We start from the raw sequence: 18852 nt of genomic DNA on the forward strand, positions 1-18852 counted from the left end.
AGCCCTGCCCACACTTATAAAGGTTTACAAGGGATGCTAAAAGCAAAGCCCCAAAAGCTGAAAATTAAAAGCATTCAAAAAAAAAAGCAAGTTTGACTCTCAAGCCTTGCTTAATAATTAAAGCAAGTTCCAAAAGCTGCCAGTAACTTTGTGTAGGAAAAAGCAACCAAATTTTCGTACGCTCTGCCACGTCAGCACCCGCTTCTTCCACTGGATTTTGCGCCGCAATTTACGGGTCTACCACGTCAGCTTTTCAACACGTTTTATAGGATTCTGCAGGGGTGCGTGTGTGTGTTGTTGGCTACCACATCACTGGTTTGTGACAGGTGTCTCAATGCACTAATAATTACATACCCAAGCAGCGCCGCTAAGCACTCCCTCGAGATAGACGGTCTACGAAATGAAGCTACTCAACGGCTACCCCGCCACTCCACCTGCATATAACATAAAAACATAAAAAGGTTTGGGCCATGAGCTCAGAGGATTGATACAACCAAACACTCCCCAGACCGCAACCTACCTCGTTCGGAGGTTTTCCAGGATACAACAAAACGCTCCCCAGACATCCCGTCTGCGTCATTCGGAGGTTCTCCAGCATACAATGAAATGCTCCCCAAACATCTCATCTACGTCATTCCGAGGTTTTCAAGCATGCAACGAAACACCTTAGGACATCCCGTCTGCGTCGTTCCGAGGTTCAGACAATACCAAAACGGTACTTCTCAATACTCCACCCGAGAGTAAATCACCAAGCATTGAAACGAGTATTAAACCTAAAGTCAAACAATTCAAATCGACACCCAGACAAGTTTAAACAGATACCATCCATTTCAAACAATTTCTCAAATAATTCTCAAACAAAATTCACTTAATCAATCTCAAAAAGTGTTCGCGATGTCAGTCGAGCTTAAAAGTCGGCTGGGCTTCCATCCTGAAACTTGCACCAATTTGAGGTTAGATTTCTTCCATAAGGTTGTAGTTGATGGCAGCATGGTCGACATAGCAATCACACTAGACCTCCAAGGTTATCAGCTCGGGAAGAGACACATGTTAAAAGATGTCCAAAGATTGCAAGTTATAATCTACTAGGGTTTCCGTGGCAAGCATTTCCGAATACCCGACTCTGCACTCCGAAGGAAGATGTCTGAAGGCATGTAACTTTGGGCAAGAATTTTCTTGAAAGCTTGCCAAGTCCTTGGAATGTGCGGCCTGGTAGCTATAGACATCCACCACTTCCAAGCACGACCTCTGAGAAAAACGGCAGCTAGAGAAAAAATCTTTGATCCTTCTCTTGCAAGTGGTCTTTATGGCTTATGCCTTGTACGACAAAGCGATGAAGACGGGAGCGCACCCTACGCGTGTTGAACTAAGGGTGAGAATGGCTAATGAGTCCAAGGCATGAGCACGGACACGAAGATTCTTTGATAACTATTTATGTCTGCTCTTGAAGGACCGGTATGCTTTCTAAAAAGCACACTCTTGAAGCTTTGATACCACTATAACAGGACGGGCCCACGTGCCAACGGAAAAGAACAAACTGAACAACTTGAAGCACTTCAAATAACACTGAACTAAAAGAGATGCACAACACATGAGATACGGAGTGACAGAGTTCCACCCCAAGAGCGCACTAACCCTAAACCGTGGCACCCCTTTTGGTATTTCTTTATATTGCTTCAACTCAGTACAAGTCCGTACCAAAGACTGAGCCCATGGCACATATTTGAAGGCGCTTGGCCTCTCAAAAGCAGTTACATGAAAAGCTTCATGTCCAAAAGCATCTAGTCCCAAAAGCTAGCTACGCAAAATCCGAACTGCCGCATCACCAACCTACAGCGCAAATCACGGACATCCGTACAGCTGCCAAGTCAACAGGATGTCAACGTAAATTGTGGAGCATCCATACAACTTCTGCCACGTCATCAGATGGCTGCGCAATGTTTGTGCTTGTGTGTGTGCGTGTGTGTGTGCCGGCGTGCGCGCGTGCGCCATATTGTCTTTGCAGGATGCACAATGCCTTGACAATCCTTTCACTTATTCTGAATTGCATGGTGCCTTGCTTGCATTGGGCCGTTGGAGATCTCCCGGTTGGGACGGACTTACTGTGGAATTTTTCCTCTCCTTTTGGGATGCTCTTAAACAGCCCCTGCTTTTCATGTTAAATGCGGCATGGGAAAAATAGGATCTGCCAATATCATGAAAAGAGGGTTTACTTAAAAAGTTGCCCAAGCAAGCGCTTTGCGAGGAATTCTCTCATTGGCGGCCCATAACTTTGATGCCAGCGGTTTACAAGATATTGGCTAAAATGTTGGTCCATCGCATTAAGGACTATCTATTTACAAGACTTCATTACCCTCAGTATGGTTTCATCCCTCGTCGTCAAATCATGGACAATTTGGCTAATGTTATGATTGGCATGGAGTATGCTAAGTACACGCAAAAGGATATGCTCGTCATGCAAGTTGATATTGAAAAGGCCTTTGACACTGTGCAATGGGACTTCATTGCTGCCACAATGAGGTGTCTAGGGTTTGGTCCTAAATTCGCCAATGTGGTTTATGTCTTGTATGCTTGTAGTACGTCTTCGGGGATCCGGGAAGGGGAATTGACAGAATCGTGGCCACTTGGTTGTTTGGTTAGGCAAGGTTGCCCCCTTAGTGCTTTGTTGTATGCTATTGCCACTCACCCTTCGTTGATGTATCTTGATCACTTGACCTCTCCGGAGCGTCTTCATGGTTTGCAGTTACCATCGGGTCATACCTTTACTGGGCAGGCTTATGCGGATGACTCGTTGTTTATGCCCCGCAACCAGCAGAGCAATATTGGATAATCACTCAACGTTTTTAACATGTTCGCGTGTTTGTGATCACCGTAATGAAATCCCACATCATTGATAACAGTAAGTACAAAGCGTGCCAGAACCTTGAAGGAACTTGGCTTATTACTCCCAAGTTAGAGGACCAGATTGTTGAACAGCGGCAATAGTTCCTCGTAGACACTTTGACTAACCGGCTGTTTCTATGGCTGGAATCGGAGGACCATGCAGCATATACATCACAGGGACGTTGCATGGATGGAGAGCTATTGAGAAAATACTAGTCACTTTGATCTATCCAATGTAAGGCCACGATACAATACGAGATTGTTAGAGCAAAGTTGGGAGCTACACCTATTGTGGTTGAGGCACTTGCTAGGTCAGTATCTTACATACATGTCTTGTGAAATCTCCCATGTCATCGTTATGCTAGATTGGCCGTGAGTCATCTCGCCAGCTAGCTATGGCAAGAGACTTTAGGTGTTGGTATGCACAGATGTCAGCTTGGTTTCAGTTTCATGGCATCACAATGGACAAATTGAGGTATAGAACAGTCCCTACCAGGCTCTTTACGAAGGAGGAGACTGATGCCATGATGCAGCGGCCCCTGAGAGAGTTTATGTGAAGGTACCTACCCTAGACCGGGCTCAGGCTGTTTTTCTACCAGCTGGCTCCTTCTTACTGAGTTGTTCACATTTTAGTACTTGTTATGTTATCATTTGTATTGGACACTCGATACATTTGACGATGTGATCATTTGGACTCATAGGTCTATTAGACCTTTTGCAGACGCTTATAGACATTTTATTTCATTTCATTTCTTAGTAAGTTTTAACATGCCTCTTCTGAACATCCTCACTTGCAAGAAAAACAAATAGTACCAAGGAGAGATCCCTTCAAACCTTGCAGAACAAAAATTCAACCGGCATTGCAAGAGGGTCATAACTACTGTGAGCATTCACAGGAGTCTCTGACCTAAAAGCAGGCATCTCGTCATAAGGTATAATGTCCTCAAAATATTCATGTCTTTTGGAAAGTGGTTAGCTCGTAGTTCAAAATCAAGTAAGACCAATGATATAAGTAGACTGAATTAAACACAAAACAATAAGATGACCACCTTAAAATTGCGAGCCTGGAATCCAAGTAAGCAAGCAGTACAATGCCAGGAAACATGATACTCTATGGATACCTGTTCTGTACATCAGGAGGTAAGCCTAGTAGTCGATTCAGAAATCGGGCCACATCATGAGTATCCGCTTCTGGGATTCTTCCCGAAGGCTTTCCGAAATCTTTTTCTGGGTTGTCACCTTCAATAAAAGGACGAAGGTTAGAAAAGTTCAAACCAAAAAGTACCTTGCATAGACTTCACATATAAAAGCCACTGAATCTCCACAAAATTCTCTCCATCCTTTCCCCTCCACTCCACAACAACACATCCCTCCCCCCCCACCACCCCCCCCCAAAAAAAAAAAAAAGGAAAGAACTATAGAAGAATGAAATGCGTTGTGTAGCTGGTGTAATGGTAAGTCTTGTGCTTCATACCTAAATAGCCTCTTGAGACTTTCTTATGAAGAAAGAGACACTGCCCATCAGTGAGGTTCTTGCCCTTGAACACTCCCATGATTCCTATTCCATGGGCAGCAGATCGGCTGAGGACATGAAAGCTACTGAGTGATTCCATTTTCAAACCCCGATCCAGTCATTGAGGACTGATAGAAACAGTTCTTACCTAATTGCATGTGGTCCTTACCGACTGAAATCCATGCCTAATATTGAAAGAAAAAATTGGATTAACCAAACTAAATGGGCCCCTTACCTCTATGAAAACAACAAACTATGCAGTAACAAGTCCCATTTCCAAGCACCTTGTAAAAACACTCTTAGCCCCCACAGCTTTTAACTGCAACCTCAATATGTCCCTGGGACCCTTAATTGTCATGAAATGCTAATTTGTAGACCAGCTAAAATGCTGGTTGCCTCAACAATGGAGTGTCAGCATATGGGAATTGTTTGTGCCCGAGTCCCTAGTAGAGCCCCATTGGACTGGGGGACCTACTTGAGATGTTGACCTGGAAACTTTTGGATGACCACTTTGGTGGGAGGTGGACAACGAGCGATAGCCAGGCCATCACCATGGCCTAGCACCTACTGGTCCATCCTTGGCCACAACTTGCAGCATCTAGCTCATCTATTTGCCACCTGTGGGGAAAATTTTCATCATTGTGTATAAATTACTTTAGAGATATCAGTTGGGACTATCTGTATTTTGGTCTATCTTTGAGGCTAGATTCACACCTCCACTAGAACAGCCTCTATTAGACAATCCAGCTCCAGACCTGTTAGCCCCTGGTCTGCAGCTGAGTGTGTTGGCAGTCAATTGAGTGTGAATGGCACATAGTGAGTACAGGGGTTCAGCTGAGCGTTCCGTGTTCTTTCATTTCCAGTCTTTGAGTTGTTGTTGTCATTCCATCATTAAGTACCTAGTTATGGTCATTGTGGTTTTTTCTAAGAGAGATTTCCTGTGCACAATACACTGAGAGACGCCCACACTAGAAAGCACAAGGACAACTCAGTTTTCCTTCTGCACGTGCTCTCATTTTTGGCACGCCGAGTGGCACCTCATCTCACATCTCAATCAGAGTTGGGCCCCAACGTTTTTATACACAGCTACTACGCAGCAAATTGGTTTACTGCTAGTCCTGCTCAAGTGCTTGTCCCAGGTACTCCAAGGTATCACTAGTCCTGGTCCAATGCTTGTATAGGGTTGGATACTATCTGGTCAGTATTGGTGTAGGAGTGGTCTAATGCTCTCTGTAGTTCAGTGTTCGTCCAACCAGGCCCCCTTGGTCTGAGCACGTCTCCTTGACCTAAGCTGGTATACTAGCCCCACTGGTCCACTTCGCACAAGCTGGTCTAGTTCAACTATGGTGGACTACTACTCACCCCTATCAAGGTGATAGTCCCAGCTCATCTGTTGCAGTCTTGGCCCAATACTCTACGTCAACAGCCCATGCATGATCCATACCAAGCCATCTAAGGACACCCTTGTGAGCCCCATGAGCCCCATGCAGAGTCCTCTTAGGGCATCCCACCAAAGGCAGTGTTGGGAAAACAAAACCTGGGGCACTCTATGGCTATGTCTCCCCAAGAGTGCTCAAAACGTCATCACAGGCCAAGAACACACAAAAAGAACTCCAACAACCCTTGATACAATTTACCAAGGGTCCTCTAGGAATTTACAGGCTAATAGAAGATTCTTTTCTTGTGGGGGGAAATAAAACAGAGAATCACCCTACGGCTTTTTAAGGCCTCCCAGCTCAAACTTCGGAACACAATGAGGATGGATGAAAGATTTCAACTTCCAGCAAAGAGGCTATCCAATATCCAGTTAGCAAAGCATACATTTATTCAACCTCACCTACCAAGAACTGCATCTCTAATGATCCCGACTGCCAGCAATGCAGCTCTTGCAAACTTGAAAAAATCTCGAGGCACCCAATCACCATCCACTGAACAACCAGGAGGTACTACAGGAGCCTCACACTGTAAAGATACAATTATTTACTTTTTAGTCGCTGAGCAAAGCACTACCTCAGCTCTGAAACACGATAAAAAGGCAACCTGTTCCATTATTGATCGATACATTAATGCTAATGCTTTTTTCCCATACACGCTATCATAGTTGTAAGCATTTAATGATGGGCCAGCCCTGTTCAAATCAAAAAAGGAAAACAAACTGTATTCTGTAACACTCCATACGTAAATACTACATCCAAACTATATGAGAGTATTTAGCACTACAACCTGCGGTCCCCTTGTGTCAAGGCTCCAAGAGTCTCCAAGCGCTTTGCCACAATCGATGCAAATCTTCGTTCACCTCCTAGATTTGTAAATAACAGCCTGGAGGGTTAAAGTCCAGGTAAGTCTTAAGCATGTGAGCAACTCACCACATCAAAAAATTAAAAATTAAAAATTGAAATAAAAACCTGTTGAGCCTACTGCAGCTCCAAAATGTTAGTATGCAAACATGGCCCTACAATTAGTGTACCTGTATTCAGGTGCGCATGCTTGATTTGATCGATGAGTTCTCCCAAACTGTTGAATGGCCCTGTCAGCACTCCAAGGAAGCTCCAAAGTAACATGTACTCTTCTTCTCTGAAAGAGTAAAAATATGTATGAAGCTGACATTACTTTTCATGGACTGCCAAGTTTCCCAAAAAGAGATAATTTGCCTCAAACGTTTCTCTAGCTACTTCACCAGCTGTGGCTCAAGGGCAAACCAGCCTTTGATTCAATTGTTGTACCAAGTATACAACCAAAAATCCATTTCCATGTTGTTAAGAAATACAGCATATCACCTGATTGCTAACTCGTCTGTCAGCTTGTAAAGATACACCAGCAGAACCAGCCTCGGAAATTATTGCAACTTGTTTTCTACCATCCATGAACTGCTGCTTTTCATGCATGTTGACCATTTCCATTGCAACATCTTTCCTGTTAATGTAAAGGTGACCCAATTCAACAATAGCATAAAATTCAAAAAATACAAATGACCAAAACACGATAGAACAGTCAACTACAAACAGAATCTTTCACTTACGTGCTTCGAGATTGATATACAACTCCCTTTCCATTTGCAGCTCGTACTAAGAATCCACGCCGACCAGTTATCTCTGCTACAGCATCCGGGCCACCAAGCTGCAATCAAGCATGTAAACAGTTCAAAGCTTTTTGAGACTTTCAAGTAGGAAATCATCTTAATACTAGCCTCGTTATCGAAGAGCCTGCTAAAACTCGTAAGCTTTATTAAAAAATAGAGTTATCTCTCCTTTCTCTAAAAATACTGAACCTAAAGAACGAATCAGATACATCTTTTTGTACTACATTCCACTCTAGGGGTATCCATGAGTGTCACAGAAGAAAGAGGTACCATTGCCTTTTTTGTGAAGGCTTTGGATCATTACTTCAGAGCATGTGCTTTGAGGACCAGATGTGTCTTGGGTTGTTTGAATTGGAGCTTAGACATCCCATAGATACTCTCTCAGGGGATAGCAGAGCAGCAAGCCCCATACTGCCATCATCGAGAGCCCTGCAAGATTTCTCAAATCCCAGTACTGCAGCTCCAGCAGCCTCTACTTCCTCTCCATTGACCTACCCTACCACAGACGCCTCTATGGAAGGGTGACATTGGACAGGGCCATTGTCAGTATTGTTGTAAAATCCCATCTATCGTTTGTCAATGTATGAGGCAAGGCGATATTGAGCTGGCCTAAGAATTGATTCAAACTATCGCCACATTCAAGCTCACAAGCTCCTTGTTTCATAAGAAAAAGAGCAAGTGATTTTTGGTGTGTAGAGGTCATCACGCTCCCCCACACACACAGATCAATAGGGCGCCCAAGAGCCCAAAGAGGGTGAAATTCACTATCCAAGCTATGCACATTGGTTCCGGAAAGCACTTTTCCAGCCTTCATCGATGACTTCCCTACCCACTCCTGCCATTCCACCACCGGGCAAACCAATGAGGGATCTGCTCCAGCGTGGGGACCACCCAATAGTGATGGGCCCTCTTCAGTTGTCACATAGTGATGACATGGTGTGCCCAACTGGAAGAGAAATCGCCAAGTGGACAAGAGGAACTAAACCCACAAGATGGGCCGAGGGGCCTAAGGGGGGTTAGGGATTCCAAATCCTAACCCCTACCACCTTGAAGAACTTATGACCATCAGTTGAGGGGCCTAACCCAAAAATACCAAAGGCTTGATCTCTGAGGCTGATTTTCGTAAATCACGCTAACATGCCATGTGGCACAGGTCTACCGAAATTCTGTGATTTGTGCTGACCTGATAATGTGCCAGGCCTACCGATTTCAGCGTTTCACACCGGTAGCTTTCCACACCTATCTGTTTCGGATTCCATAGCATTTTATTCTGTCATTTTATTTCATTTTGTCATTTTCATTACTCTGACTTTGTATCAGATCCACCACATTGTAACTTTCTGGTCTCATAGCTCATTCTGGCCTTCTGAAGACATTAATATAACATTTCATTTCATCTCTCTCTCTCTCTCTCTCTCTCTCTCTCTCTCTCTCTCTCTCTCTCTCTCTCTCTCTCTCTCTCTCTCTCTCTCTCTCTCTCTCTCTCTCTCTCGCGCGCGCTGCACCCTCGCGCCCGCCGCAGCCCTGCGCTGCCTGCCCTGCTCGCGCACCCCCGCTGCCCTGCGCTGCACCCTCGCACCCGCCCTGCCCTACACCCGCTTCCTGCGCTGCACCCTCGCGTCAGCCCTGCCCTGCATCCGCGTGCCTGCTCTGCCCTGCTCGCGCGCTGCACACTCGTGGCGCCCCGCTGTGCACACCCGCTCACGCACACTCTCTCCCCCCCCCCCCCCGCGCCCGCTGCACGCTGCCCTAGCCCCCCCCAACTTTCTACGCGTAGCATGTCTCCCCCGCCTCTCCTACGCGTAGATTATCTCTACACCCCCCCCCCCCCCCTTTTCCTTTCACGCGTAGGATGTCCATCCTCTACGCGTAGGGAGTTAAATTTTTTTTTTTTTGGGACCCCGCCCCCGCCCCCACCACTTTGTAACTTTCGGGCCTCATAGGTCATTATGGCCTTTTGAAGACTTTAATATAACATTTCATTTCATTTCTACAATACTTCACCCCCCCCCCCCCCTCCTTCACTTTTGTTTTCGAGACACACACACACACAACTGAGCATATTGAGGGCACCTGGCCACACCGCCTCGCGCTCCACCACTCGTCGCGATCGCCGCCAGTGTGGATGCACACGTACATCCAGTGACTCCCAGCCGCCGAGCCCGCTGCTAGGGTGGGTGCACACGTACACCTAACTCCCTTGCGGACGGCGATCAAGCATGAGGAAGATGAACGATAAAGCCGACCCCCTACACGATGCCATTCAAAAATGCAAAGAGGAGATGACGGAGATCATGACCAAGATGAACCGCAACCTCTGGGGCACAATAAACATACTCGAAGGACGCATGCTGATCCAAGAGAGCAAGATAAGCACGCTGGAAGACCAAGTGAAGGCGGATGAAGCCGAGAAATGGATCAAGGTGGCCAAGAAAGGAAAAGGCAAGGAGATAACGCCCACACCCAACAACAACATTAATCAGACACTAGTGGAGGAGCAAAGGAGAAGGGTGCGCGCTTTACATGTGAGAATTTGCGGTCTTAAAGACAAAGGCAATGTGGACGAAGAAGTAAAAGAACTCACAGCCTTGATGGGGATTCATGAGCCGACGCACACAAGGGCATGGAGAGTAGGCAACATAAAGAAAAATGGAAGCAGTGGAGAAACCTCAAAAGAAAGAGCACTCATCCTCCGTTTTCCCTCCATGGAAGCAAAGAAGTCATTCTTGAAGAAAAGACCAACTCTTAAAGAGACTGGCATGTTTCTCGGGGATGATCTCACCCTCTCGCAGATCGCTCATATGCAGGAAGTAATGCCGGAGATTAGAGCGGCAAGAGAAAAAGGCAAGATCGCTTTTTACCGAGACGGAAAAGTGGTAATACGAGAACGACGCTCCACATGACGGTGCGAGACTTATGGGATCACACTCAAAGTAGCTGCCTGGAACTGCAATGGATCTATGCGTCTTGATGTGGGTGCCTTTGAGGATAGCTTTACTGGAAGAGACATCATCTTTTACTCTCAGACACACCAGGCCCCAGGGCAATCCATGCCTCACATCAGTGGATACAGGTGGGAGATGGCCTACAGACAGGAGACACGCTCAGAGCACAGAGGGCGGGGCTCGGGGGGAGTGGCAGTGTTATTTAGAGAGGATCTGCAGCCACTGATACATATAGCCCGAAGGGACGAGCAGGCTAGGTACATGTGGGTGAGACTGAAAGCAAAGACAGGCAGATACCTCTATCTAGCTATTTGCTACTTTCCCCCGAGTACATCAGTTTATGCATCACCCAGAGGACAATCCCCTTTCTCTATTTTGGATGATGACATATGGGAGTTCTCTAGGGACGGTGACATTATCATCCTAGGGGACTTCAATGCTAGGACTGCCCATCACCAGGCAGTGTTTTATGATACTTCAGAGGAGATGCTAAGAGAGCTAGATGTTGCAAAGACGGGCCTTTCCAGACTATCACACGATGTGGAATGTACTGAGTATGGGCAACACCTGATAGACATGGGCATTGCACATGGATTGGCCATCTTGAACTGCCTACAGAGATTTCCTACTTCGAGAGGTTTTACATGCTTCCCACACAGACATGGAGCCAGCACAGTGGACTATGTCATGGCACAACCGAATCTCATCTCTAGTATCCAGGATCTCACAGTTGAGCCCAGACCGATCGGGGTGGCAGTGGATCATGCTCTGGTGTCGATGACCATCTCCTTCCAGTTCAGCGTAGCACACAGGCCACGAGTAGCAGCCCGTACTCGCTACACATTCACACGGGAGACGGATTCTGTATACATGGACGGAATCTACAGACGCCTATGCACAGAGGTCCCGAGGCAACCTCTGGAAGAGCTAACTACTATACTGACACGGACATTACATGAGGCAACAGCAGAAGCATACCCACACACCCAGCCTGAGCAGAGCCGTCGATCAGGGAACATGCCTCAGAACAGCTGGTACGATGAGGAGTGCCGCCAGTTTCAGAGGGAGGTGTTGTTGGGGGACGTCACTCGCAGACAGTCACAGATTGACTTCCGACGCTTGGTGTGGCGGAAGAAGAGCGCTTTTTTGGCTAGACTCGAGCAGGATCTATATCAGCTATTCTTGAGTCAGGACTCGCGTGAGGCGTGGCGGCTCTCTCATGAGCAGTCCCCCCCCCTGAGTTCCTCCACAGAGACCTGGGGGCAGTACGCATCATCTTTGTACACAGTACCTGGATAGCCGGCCCTCCCCAACCCCCCCGATCCATGCCCACACGAATGTGTCTTTTTCACCCCCGCTGAGATGGTGAAGAAAGCTATTGACAGCATGAAGACTAGGAGAGCATATGATCATGATGGCCTAGTCGCTGAGCATTTCATGCATGCCAAAGACCTACTAGCAGAGCTTCTAGCAGTTATGTTTAACCGGGCCATGTGTGAGGGCCTACCAGACTCTTGGAGCCTATCTACGATCGTACCTATCTTCAAATCAGGAGACCCATGGAGCCTGGGAATTATCGCACTATTATGATTGGGCACACACTGGCACGGTTCTATGCATCCATTCTGGAGCAACAGCTGAGTAGATGGGCAGAGAGGGAAGGGATACGTGCAACTGGGCAGGCAGGATTCATGAGAGGCTTCTCTACTCTTGACCATATCCTAACACTCAAGGCCATCATCGAAGAAGGCAGATCTCATGGGAGACGGATCTATTGTAGCTTTGTGGACTTCCGCAAAGCTTTCGACACGGTCCCCAGAGCTAGACTGATGCGCAGACTACAGGAAATGGGAGTACCCACAAAACTCATTTGGGGGATCATGGCATTGTATAGATCAGTAGTAGGGCATGTACGCACCCCGGAGGGACTTTCTACACCGGTTCACTCCACTATTGGGGTGAAGCAGGGCTGCCCGCTCTCTCCTACTCTTTTCGGTATGTATGTGGATGAGGTTTCTAACTACATTGACAGCGATGGGGATAAAGGTGCTCAGTTGGCAGGGACATGGATTCCACTTTTGTTATATGCTAATGACATAGTGTTGATCTCCGAATCCCCAGAAGGAATGCAACGTCAATTGGATGCTTTGCATACGTTTGCCCATGAAAGTGGTTTCTCTGTCAACCTGGGTAAAAGCAAGGTTATGGTGTTTAATACATAGTTACCCGGAACGCGGAACGGGAACAGCGACGGGATCCCCCGCGGAACGGGGGAATGGGAAGGGTCCGGAACGGGAACGGCGCGGAACGGGAGGCATAAAAACACCCAAATAATGCAATTTCAAGCTCTTTGTGATTGAATAGAAGTAGTATCAGAGTCCTTTGACTCTTAACACTCACAAAACACTTGATTTGAAGACCATTCAGTCTTACTATGACAAACGTGTGTCGTGTAGACTTGAAAGCTTGAGAGGGGGAGAGAGGGAAGGGGGGAGAGACTCGAGAGAGAGCTTAAAGTTGAGAGAGAGAGGGAGGGAGCTTGAGAGAGAGGGGGAGAGCTTTTAGCCTTGTAGACTCTAGAGTCTAGACTTCAAAGCTTGAAAGAGGCTAGAGCTTGAGAGTCGAGAGTCGAGAGGGTAGAGCTTTAGCTTTGGCCCTTGAAAGCTTGTGTGCATAGTGAAGGTAAGGGGTGGGGGAAGGGACATTTAACAAGGGGAAGGCTCACAAGACAAATCACCAAAATCTGAAAATCTGCCCATTCCGGGCCGTTCCGGACCATTCCGAGCCGTTCCAGGCCTGCCGTTCCGGTACCAAAAGTCCTTGCGGAACGTCTGGCCGTTCCGGGCCGTTCCAGACCATGTAACCCCCCCGGAACGTCGTTCCGGCATTCCCTGCCCATGGGATGGCGTTCCCCGGTAACTCTGGTTTAATACCACCCCACAGTGGATCAGGAGGTTAGCACCTACATTCACATACGGCCAAGAGACGGTGGAGTACACAGACGCTTACATTTACCTTGGAGTGGTTTTTAGCGGACCTGCATTCTCACTCAGAAGAGCAGCAGAGACCAGACTTACTAGAGCCCACGCAGCATTGGGTAGATTGGAGAGGATGTGTTTGCAGGTTCAGTTTCAGGAGCCTCGGACGAAGCTCTGGCTCTTTGACACCTTGGTGGCTTCAGCATTGCTCTATGGAACCGAGATATGGGGACCTTCACTGGATCACCACGGGAGGCCAGGTCGCTCAAACGGATGGGGGAACATGGAGAAACCTCTCGTCTCTATGATCTCGCGGCTCATTAGAGCCAAGGCATCAGTACCACGGGCCTTTATCCGAGCAGAGCTAGCGGCCCCCCCACTTGTGGTGGAGGCGCTCACCAGATCAGTCTCCTTCATAAACTGCACATGGGCACTTCCTAGAGATCGATATGCTCGCATAGCACTTGAATCCTCTCGACAGCTAGCCATTCAAGGAGATACAACATGCTGGTATGGAGAGATGACATCATGGTTTCAGGCACATGGGTTCAGCATAGACAGGCTGCCACCATTCCAGTACTCATTGGATGCACCATCTCTCACTCTTACACAGTCAGAGATCACCAAGCTCATCCGCCAAGACCTGACCCAGCTAGACACCAGGAGGACATGGATACAACCAGCACAGGAATTGGGCACGAACATGGCTTTCTATAGAGACCACCTCCTCCAGCTTACGGAAGATGGTTTTGTGGCGAGACCCAGATACATGGATACCCACTTGTCTCATGGGATACGATGTGCTATTGGCCAGTTACGCACATCTTCTCGCCAGTTTGCGGATTGAAATTGGGAGATACAGCAGAGGACAGGACATGCCCCTTATGTAACATGGAACCTGAGACAGAGCTACACTATACATGCCGCTGCCCCGTCTACTACGAGATACGAGGCCGCTTCCATTGCTTGTTCAGAGAGGGTTTTGGACCGCTCTCAAGAGTGGGATACGAAGATAAGAGATGCTTGGGTTTGTTCTTGCTCGAGCTGCGCAGACACAGAGATAGCCTGATGAATGGCGAGGCTAGCCAGTCTCAAAGACGGATCACAGACTTCTTCAGAGCAGACACGGGACAGCCGCAAGAGCCACTCCCACAGCAGAGCTCCCCCCCGTCTCACACCAGAGGCACACTGATTGACCGAGCGATTCAACTAGGGAAATCCAGGCGCTCGCCCGACTACGAAGAACTACACAGCATCGACGAAGGCTACGACAGAAAATTCGGAGCACGCTGGCTAGGCATACACGATGCCCGGTCAAACTACTAACCATGGAGGAAATTGATGAGATTCGCCAACGACCGATGCTAGATCTCTTGTGATTCAGCTATCCCAACAAGCCGCCCATTATTCTGCTTAGTTTTTTGCTTGACTCACATCGACGAACATAGGACCCCATAGTATATATCTTTGTTTTGTACTGTTGTTAGGTTATTTTGTTACTCTGACTTTGTATCAGATCCACCACTTTGTAACTTTCGGGTCTCATAGGTCATTGTGGCCTTTTGAAGACGTTAATATAACATTTCATTAACATTTCTCTCTCTCTCTCTCTCTCTCTCTCTCTCTCTCTCTCTCTCTCTCTCTCTCTCTCTCTCTCTCTCTCTCTCTCTCTGATCTAGCTATCCCAGCTGGCTGCTTAGTTCATACCTAGCACTTTAGGATTCCATAGTATTTTATTTTGTCATTCTGTCATTTCATTTTTGTCATCTTGTTACTCTGACTTTGTATCAGATCCACCACATTGTAACTGGTCTCATAGGTCACTTTGGCCTTTTGAAGACGTTAATATAACATTTCATCTCTCTCTCTCTCTCTCTCTCTCTCTCTCTCTCTCTCTCTCTCTCTCTCTCTCTCTCTCTCTCTCTCTCTCAGCCGTTTTTTGACCTAGTAGACAGCAGTTCACTCTTTTGACCATAACTTGCTCATCTGAACTCCGATTTAGGTGATCTATAGCCTCAATCGAAGAGCACGAAGCCCTCTACGCATTGATGTAAAGACAGAATTTTTCTGTGTAATGGAAGGCTTTGCTGTAACAGCATCTCAGAACTGAAAAAACTATCAAAACTTTGCGTTTTGTTGCCGACTTGAAGGCAATGTTAGACAAAACTCGCAAGGGTGGAAAAGCCACACTCGCCATGGAGAATGATGCATAATCTCCAAGGAATTTGGATGCTAATCCAACCACATCATCTACAACAACGGAAGCAATGATCATGGCTTACTTGATCTCGTTACAAGAAACCGTCAACAAACAAGGTGAAGAGTTGCGCGCACTTGCAATGGAGAATGGTACTTTAAGAGTTCTCATTGTGGAGAATGAGCACCTCAAGAAGGTTCTTGAAATGCAAACAACACGCTTGATGCATCTTGAGAATGAAGTTCAAGAATGTAAACGCTCTCTTGGTGACATGAATGTATTGAAAGAGCGCTTGAGCAAAGTTGAGAGTGATCATGTATTGAAAGAGGAAACAATAGATACAATACGACATGATGTATGTGAGCTGAGAAATGCATCCAAATCATGGGCTGATATATGTAAGGATAATGTGGTTTCTACATCTCCTATCACGCAAGCCGTTGTCCAAGCAAAGAATGTAGAGAATGTGGACACTCAAGAATTGCACGAACGACAAAAACGCTCAAAGAACATCGTCATTCGTGGAATCAAGGAGGAAAGCATGGAAACACCCCAATCTCTTGCAGTTGCTATTGAAGAGTTTTTTGCTACACACTTTGGCATGTCAGGAATCATGGCTTATGGTGCACATCGAGGTGGAAAACAAGGAGTCCCTCGCTCGGGAGAAAGACCTATTGTATGTACCATGGCTGATGAGGTAAAGAGAAAGATTATCCTTGACAATGGTTGGACCTACCTAAAAGGAACAGGTTGTAATGTATATGAGGATCGCACTATTATGCAACAAAATGTACGTCGCAAAGCATATGAGGAAAGAAGCAAGAAGGTTAAGGTATCACCTCAAGAAGAAAAGCCACTTAAGGAGGATGCAAGTCCACCCAACAAATAGGGACACATGATCTATGAGACCAACTCACGCTTGCGAATAAGCTTTTGGAATTGTAACGGGTATCCATGGAATGCGGGAATTGGCATTGATGAGCTTACCAATGACTCCGATGTGATACTTCGTGTCGAAACATGGGAGCATGATGCGCAACGAATTCTTGGATTTGACAAATACGATGTGCATTCTTTGATGTGGGCCAAAATTGCAAAGCAACGAAGAGGCCAAGGAGGCGTAGCATATATGACCAAAAAGGGTTTGAAAGATGTTTCCATTGTCAAAGAAGATAAGTATAAACGCTACTTATGGCTGAAAATCAGCCCACCAAATGGTCAAGTCATGTTTGTGGCCGGTTGCTACATTCCTCACTATGACTCCAACTTTTATGCTTGCTTGAATATGGATAGAGATCAGCCCTTTGTTGAACTAGAGGAAGACATTGCTCATTACAAGGATCAAGGTGAAGTCATTGTTTTTGGAGACATGAATGCTCGCACAAATATGCTACAACACGACACACAACAAGTAGACATGCCGCATGTCTCAAGAAGAATGGATGACTCATACATGTATAATCGAAGTTCTAATGATGCAAAAGAAGTGGATCACTATGGAAAGTCACTTCTACATATGTGCAATAGTACCGGAATGCTCATTGCAAATGGTGTATCTCTATGGCAAGGCACCAATGACTTTACATGTAGAAAGCACAACGGTGCTAGCGTGATTGACTATATGTTGTTCTCGGAAGCCACTCTAGAATGCATACAAAGCATTACACTTGGTGAATGGAATCCGGAATCGGATCATAGGATGTTATGTATTGACCTCAAGTGTGGTAAACGGCCCGAGCATGTAGCCTCCAATCATGATGTGAATCATTTGTACCTACGTCTAGACTTCAAACGAGCACTTATATATGCTGATATGGTGGACCAAATGTTAAACATGATAGAGCATCAAGAGATCCCAACATTAGAATGCAAGTGGAAAGTTTTCAAAGAAGTAATTTTCTCTTGTGCGAAGGAATGCTTTTCGGTGAAACACATGTCTTGCAAAAGGTCTAAGAAGGGTAGCACCGAGAAGAAATGGTTTGACATGGAATGTAGTCAAGCCCGAAAACACTTGCTAAGATTGGATGCAATCATAGATAAGGAAGTTTACTTGGAATGTTCACACACATACAAAGCACTTGTTCAAAAGAAGAAGAGAAGGTGGGAAGTCGAAAAACAACTTCTTTTAGCACAAGAGAAAGCACATGCATGTGGCAAGTTTTGGCAAAATCTAAAAGGCAAGCGCGTTGAGAGCTTTGGTGACTTGACTCTTGAGGATATGTATATGCATTGTAAGAATCTCTATAAGCAACCCAATGTTGATAAGATGGAGTGTTGTAGCTCCCTTCCGTTTATGTCTCCCTTCTTTACCATTGAAGATGTATGCCGCGCGCTTGAGAATCTTGCTACTCGTAAGGCAGGTGACCTTCAAGGTGTCAAGGCTGAAATGATTAAATGGACAAGCAAGAAAACACGATATTGGATATGCGATATGTTTAACCTTGCACTTCAGTATGGCATGCCTCATGATTGGAGTGCAAATTGGATCAAACCTTTGCACAAAGGAGGAGATGTAAACAATGTGAACAACTATCGCACTAAAATGGTTGGTTCTTTAATGGCAAAGTTATTTGGATGTATCATGGAGATGAAGATAAGTGAATGGGCTGAAAAGAATGGCAAACGTGCACTTGGCCAAGCAGGTTTTCGAAAGCATCATAGCACTATTGATCACCTTGTCACTCTTCGAGTTCTTATGGAAGCGTCTCGATTGAAAGGAAAAAAGTTGTATTGTTGCTTTGTGGATTTCAAGAAAGCTTTTGACATAGTACCGCGAGGAAATCTTTGGAGACGTATGCAAAGCCTTCAAGTGCCGAGAGAATTTATGCATGCAGTCTTTCGCATCTACCAAAAAGTGATATGTCGATTAAGTATGGGAGATGGAATTTCAGAATTTTTTGCAAGCACTATTGGTGTCAAACAAGGATGCCCACTTTTCCCAACCCTCTTTGGGCTACTCATTGATGAATTGGAATGCATGGTTCTTGACTTTATGCAGCAAGAAGGCATAGAAGAGGTTAAGATTGGAAATGCGGTGATCATGCTTTTGCTTTATGCCGATGATGTAGTGCTCTTGGCACATACCTTAGAAGATGCACAAAAGCTTATGAGTGTCTTGGAACTGTTTTTCCTACATAGCGGGCTGATCGTGAATGGATCCAAAACCAAGGTTATGTTTGTAAAGACCCTCAATGATGAAAATCCATGCATTGTATATAACAATGAGAAACTTGAAGTGGTAGATCACTTCAAGTACC

At 46.1% G+C, this 18852-nt stretch overlaps 1 protein-coding gene across 2 annotated transcripts in view; it reads right to left on the reverse strand.

Moving 5' to 3' along the window:
- EMB1135 (RING/FYVE/PHD zinc finger superfamily protein) overlaps nucleotides 1–18852 on the reverse strand; it is a 240192-nt gene that overhangs the window by 60165 nt on the left and 161175 nt on the right. For both annotated transcript variants that reach the window (XM_086486114.1, XM_086486118.1), the window contains 7 exons: nucleotides 7416–7513; nucleotides 7174–7309; nucleotides 6864–6970; nucleotides 6620–6715; nucleotides 6437–6524; nucleotides 6238–6358; nucleotides 4005–4122 (listed from right to left, as the gene is read on the reverse strand). In XM_086486114.1, coding sequence (XP_086342240.1) covers nucleotides 4005–4122; nucleotides 6238–6358; nucleotides 6437–6524; nucleotides 6620–6715; nucleotides 6864–6970; nucleotides 7174–7309; nucleotides 7416–7513 — 764 coding nt within the window. The remainder of the gene's footprint in view (nucleotides 1–4004; nucleotides 4123–6237; nucleotides 6359–6436; nucleotides 6525–6619; nucleotides 6716–6863; nucleotides 6971–7173; nucleotides 7310–7415; nucleotides 7514–18852) is intronic.

The sequence above is a fragment of the Adiantum capillus-veneris genome, chromosome 2 (assembly GCF_014529385.1).
Source record: "Adiantum capillus-veneris isolate H3 chromosome 2, ASM1452938v2, whole genome shotgun sequence".
In the NCBI taxonomy this organism is placed as follows: Eukaryota; Viridiplantae; Streptophyta; class Polypodiopsida; order Polypodiales; family Pteridaceae; genus Adiantum; species Adiantum capillus-veneris.